A 5,641-nucleotide genomic window follows, 5' to 3' on the forward strand; every position below is an offset into this window, starting at 1 on the left:
AAACAAAAGTATCATTTTATCATTTGAAACTATCATTTTATCCCCGCAAACTATCATTTTATGATACAAAAGTATCATTTTATCATCCAAAAATCTTAAACTATCATTATTAAACAAAAGTATCATTTTAACATTTGAAACTATCATTTTATCCCCTCAAACTATCATTTTATGATGCAAAAGTATCATTTTATCATCCAAAAAATTTAAAACTATCATTATTAAACAAAAGTATCATTTTATCATTTGAAACTATCATTTTATCCCCTCAAACTATCATTTTATGATGCAAAAGTATCATTTTATCATCCAAAAAATCTAAAACTATCATTATTAAACAAAAGTATCATTTTATCATTTGAAACTATCATTTTATCCCCGCAAACTATCATTTTATGATGCAAAAGTATCATTTTATCATCCAAAAAATCTAAAACTATAATTATTAAACAAAAGTATCATTTTAACATTTGAAACTATCATTTTATCCCCTTAAACTATCATTTTATGATGCAAAACTATCATTTTATCATCCAAAAAATCTAAAACTATCATTATTAAACAAAAGTATCATTTTATCATTTGAAACTATCATTTTATCCCCTCAAACTATCATTTTATGATGCAAAAGTATCATTTTATCATCCAAAAAATCTAAAACTATCATTATTAAACAAAAGTATCATTTTATCATTTGAAACTATCATTTTATCCCCTCAAACTATCATTTTATGATGCAAAAGTATCATTTTATCATCCAAAAAATGTAAAACTATCATTATTAAACAAAAGTATCATTTTATCATTTAAAACTATCATTATTAAACAAAAGTATCATTTTATCATCCAAAAAATCTAAAACTATCATTATTAAACAAAATTATCATTTTATCATTTTATCATTTGAAACTATCATTTTATCCTAATCAAAATGATCCATTATTAAAAATAAAAACACTTTTATCTCAATTTTTTCCCTCTCTCACTTTACTCTCTCCACCTAACACACAAAATAAAATTGGATAAAATCCCATGCCGTCCAAGGAAGGGATTATCTTCCTTGGGATGGAGGGAGTAACATATTTATTATAGTACCACTCTTCTTAAATTTCCCACTAATTTTTATTCCATTTTAGCCACAGAGAAAAATAAAATTCCCGAAAGCACATATATAGTTAATGGGTCGATTAGACCCGCTTGATATACGTTGGCTGCAGTATGGTGGAGGAATGGGCCAATCGTTGATGAAGTCCATTAATTAATGACTTAACTGGGCCATTGAACAGTTAAAGCTTAAAACTAAATACATGGTCCGTTTTGGGACATCCCATAAAAATATCCTCTTTTATTTTTAGTAACTTTTTTCTCTCTAATAAGGTACGATCACGCATTCTACTAACAATATTATAATTTTTTTCCTATCTCTTTTACTTTAACAATTGTTCATTAATTCTCGTGTCGTCCTAAATGTCATATTTTTGTGGGACAGTGGGAGTACTTTTGTTTCCTCTGTTTCTTCATTTAAGATATAATAAAAATATCAATAAATAAATTTTGTTATCTCATATCTGTTACATATCCATATTTGGACATTGCATTTTATACGAGAAAAAATAAAACAATTGTCAGAAGTGGGATTTGAACCCACGCCCTCGTAAGAGGACCAGAACTTGAGTCTGGCGCCTTAGACCACTCGGCCATCCTGACAACAATGTTTCTCTCTCTGCTTCATTATTATTTCGTCATCAACTTAAATATCAATTGGTTTCAAACACAAAACAGTTCAAAGTTAACATTGGGGGACCTCCATTTTTCATTAGTACATCTTAATAAGAACAAATATTACGCTACATGATAACAATAACCAGTTTGCATCGTTTGTCTTCAAGAGAAGTCTATATAATTAAATTTGTTTGTACATACATATAGGATACATAAACATAGAATTAATATGCACCTCACAAGAGTCTACATATTGCTCTAGCTGAGCTTGTAGTTAGTTTTAAAATTCCATTAAAATAAGTCATCATTTGGTAAATAAGCCACCAACTCTTCCAAGTTGAGTTTCATCACCCATTGTAAGGCAGCCTGCAAGAAATATAATTTCATCAAATTGTTTACCACATAGAAAATTATACACCTATTCGAAGTTGCATTTCTACTTAAAGAACATTTATGGAAGGATGAGTTCGAGATTTCAATTTTCAAATTTACATTCACAAAATAAAATAATCAACACTCAATAAGTATATCCCATACTAGTATAATAAAGATGAAACATTATTTACGGTAACAACTTATAGTGAGAGTTAGATAAACTAACCCAAGCTTAAGGGATGTATCCGAGCTGTCATAATCTTGTGGAGGGCCGAAGGAGTTTCCAGCGTTCGTGAAAGACTCAGACGACTGCCCTTCCTCGTACATTATAGTATCTGACTCTGCAGTTATCGCCACTCTCCTTGCCCCATTATTTGTTAAATCTATCACCTATTTTACAAAGTACTAATTTGATCAAAAAATCGACGTTTGTGTGAAAGAGAGAGAGAGAGAGAGCTACTATACTGAGTTGAGTTCACAACCTGCAGCTGTAGTCGTTTGTTTTCTTCCAAGAGCTGCATTCCCTGCATCATCAAAAAGTAAGCAACAAAATGTGTCCTAATTTGTTACAAATTCTTGGCTCATTCTCCTTGAATCCAATTGCTTGTATAACATAGTAACAAAATGTCATCAATTTATACCTTTTCTTGAAGTTGACTGATCTCATTCATGATTTTCTCACCCTGCCAAATACCAAAAGGTATTAGATCAAGGGTTTTGATTAAATCTCATCTTCAAATTTATGTTGAAAGAAATAAAAAAGATTTATTTATTTCACCTTCTTATCAATGACGCGGCTTAGGCCAAGTTCAAGTGCCTTCTCCAGCTGCTGCAGCTCTTGAATAGTTAATCCATGAAGATCTTCACCTCTCATGCGCCTTTTCCAAAAAAATCAAATAATGGCTAAATTCATACAAATGGAAAATTCTTGAATTTGTTTTAATTAAAGTACTAGTAGATTATTAATTACCTAAGCTGATTGGTTCTGTCAGCCACTTCTTTGTTTAGTCTGGCATGGTTGCTATCCTCTACTAGCTGCATGACATGTATTATATTAGTACTTGATTTTTCATTAAAACCTAAGTTGTGGGTGAACTAGCAAGAAAAAGAGTATGTACCTGCAGCTCGAGGGAAGGCTGCTCCAATTTGTTAAGGTTTTTGGCGTGTAAATTATGCCTTCCGAGTATCTCCTTCATACTTCATAATCCAAAAAAGAAACCCAAATTTGAATAACATTAATACTAAAATAATTTGAACATCATACTATAATGCATAGGATTTGTTAGGAGAGTAAAATAAGATATTGACTTTGCTTTGCACAACAAAATATAGTACAAAAGAAGGGAAAATTACACATTTTGTGCCCCCTTGGAGTGGACAAACAGTTAGAAATAGCTTTGAATGCAGAGGAGCAAAAGAAGGGATTCGCAGTTTGCGTATGACTAGCTAGTTGGTGAGACAATAACTACCAAGGCGATGATCCATTAAGTGCGAGTGTGAGCGTAATTATTGGAGGCCATCATGTCAAAACACCAAAAAAATATTTAACATACATTTCTTAGATTTTAATTTGCCAACATAGCCCATATATCTTCTGCAGTTATAATTAGCAACTGTAGTAGTAGTGGTGGTAGTACAATATCGTTATGAGTTTTTATTCATTTTATTGCATATATCTAAAAACCTTCATTGTTATCTATTGGTTTATTAAAATGGAAAAACGTTTGATAGTTCACCAAATATCTCTGGTAACATAATGTATGAAAGGAATACCATTAGTTCATTAAAATATACTCCTACGTTCAAGCTGCTCTTGGATAAGTATTTCAAAATATGATATGGTCCAACGTGATGAATTAGAACTATCTAGTAGTTATATTACTATAAATAGTATACACCAAAATATCAATTGCAGTATGCAATAACACAGAAGTAACAAGTTATGTATACTAGCTAGTAATATCAATTAAAACAGAAGTAAGAAGAGTAAGATAATTAGCTAGGGTGATGCATAAGTATGATAAACCTCAAACTGAAGCAACATCATCTTAATTTCCTAATTACTATTTAAAGAAGTAATTACTTTCCTCATAATATTTCTTTGACAAGGAGAATTCATAATTACTAAAACACAAATAGATCGAATTTTTTTGCCATTTTTAGACGACTAAAGCCTACCTCCATCAAACACAGACAATATGTGATTATTGATCTTATTTTTTCATTTCTATACCCCTCACTAAATATAAACATAGCAGATATGATATTTTTAAGCGATAATCTGCAAACCTATTAATGAAGTAGTGGTATTATTAATTTATTACATGGGATTTGATGAAAGAACAGTGCATGTAATAATATTAATCAAAGTGAGACAAACAATAAAAAAACATAAAATATTCCAATACTAGACTCCCAAGAAAAAACCAGGGCCATTAAATTTGAGTTTTATTTATGCAAGGTAACAGTAGAATCATAAATATTCAACCACAAAATGAAAAAAAAAACAAAAAAAAGGAGCTAGAGAGAGACCTGGAGCTAGCATACTCAAAGAGCTTTCCGGTAGAAGAGAAGATGATGAGGGCGACGTCGGCGTCGCAGAGGACTGAGAGCTCTTCAGCCTTCTTGAAAAGGCCTCTTCTTCTCTTGGAGAAGGTGACCTGCCTTGCCGTCACGTTGTCGATTTTCTTGATTTGAATCTTCTCTCTTGCCATAATTAATTTCTATTCTAAACAACACACGGAATAAACCGGCATACAAATAGATAAACGGATCTATCTATGCTTATGCTTATTATTATTCAGGGTTTCTAGAAATGATGGTGAGGAGAGAGAAAGGCGGCATTTTGCTATTTTTAGAGGGGAATATGAGAACTAAAGATAAACCCTAAAGGAAACGATCGAGAAAAGGGATATGCGAGATGAGAAAGACACGCACCTCCTCGTTAAGGCGCCATCGTTTGATTATACATTACAGATCCATAGAGAGAGAGAGAGAGGGGCCCGGTCGGAAAAATGATAAAGTGAGAGATATAAAGCAAGAAGAAACGAGGGATGATATTGGTTGCCAGGGAATTTACTGCTTTTACCAAATTGGGGAGATACGAGTGCTTTTCTCTCTCTTTTCTCTCTCTACTATTTTTCAGCTGGAAGTAGTACTGTTCATGTTTGGGTATTGGGCTTTTGGGGAAACCCAAAACCTATTTTGTTGGTTGAAAAGTCACCAATCACTCAGAGCATCTCCAGTGGGCGGATGTCCCATTAGGACATCCACTAGGACATCCTAAAAATACCTCCTGCCACGTCACTAGGACTTCTCATCCCACTGCCATGTCACTAGGACATCCCCTGCACAATCCGCTCTTCTCATCGCCCTTCCCACTAGGACATCCCGCAATAAAAAATCATACATTTACAAATAAAACAATTTACATTTACGGAAATAAAATTTGACCGAGAATACGAACGGCAAAATTAACAACTTCATCGGAAAAAACATACATGATTCAAAAAAAAAAATTACATACTAATAAAAAAAATCTTCA

General features: G+C 32.3%; 1 protein-coding gene and 1 non-coding gene across 3 annotated transcripts; both read right to left on the reverse strand.

The window, feature by feature from the left end:
* Positions 1–1,623: 1,623 nt before the first annotated feature.
* TRNAL-CAA lies at positions 1,624–1,707 on the reverse strand. Its single transcript has one exon. It is a non-coding gene; the product is annotated as a tRNA-Leu (tRNA).
* A 170-nt stretch (positions 1,708–1,877) lies between these two features.
* Positions 1,878–5,243, reverse strand: LOC121775137 (MADS-box protein SVP-like). 2 transcript variants are annotated; one of them, XM_042172121.1, is made up of 9 exons: positions 5,035–5,243; positions 4,630–4,820; positions 3,216–3,294; positions 3,068–3,132; positions 2,876–2,975; positions 2,739–2,780; positions 2,580–2,621; positions 2,324–2,487; positions 1,878–2,088 (listed from the first exon to the last, which is right to left on the reverse strand). In XM_042172121.1, exons 2-9 carry the CDS (start codon positions 4,809–4,811, stop codon positions 2,070–2,072), a joined length of 693 nt encoding a protein of 230 aa, XP_042028055.1. In that variant the 5' UTR covers positions 4,812–4,820; positions 5,035–5,243; the 3' UTR covers positions 1,878–2,069. The 2 variants fall into 2 exon arrangements, with proteins under 2 accessions (XP_042028055.1, XP_042028054.1); XM_042172120.1 differs by having other exon boundaries at positions 4,630–4,825.
* Positions 5,244–5,641: the final 398 nt, after the last annotated feature.

This window comes from Salvia splendens, chromosome 17 (genome assembly GCF_004379255.2).
Source record: "Salvia splendens isolate huo1 chromosome 17, SspV2, whole genome shotgun sequence".
Lineage (NCBI taxonomy): Eukaryota > Viridiplantae > Streptophyta > Magnoliopsida > Lamiales > Lamiaceae > Salvia > Salvia splendens.

Coding starts and splice junctions, on each gene's coding strand:
- LOC121775137 (XM_042172121.1), bottom strand. CDS start 4,811: ATGGCAAGAGAGAAGATTCAAATCAAGAAAATCGACAACGTGACGGCA. Junction 3,133..3,215: donor AGCCTTCCCTCGAGCTGCAG/GTACATACTCTT, acceptor CATGTCATGCAG/CTAGTAGAGGATAGCAACCA. Junction 2,976..3,067: donor GACAGAACCAATCAGCTTAG/GTAATTAATAAT, acceptor TTTTTGGAAAAG/GCGCATGAGAGGTGAAGATC.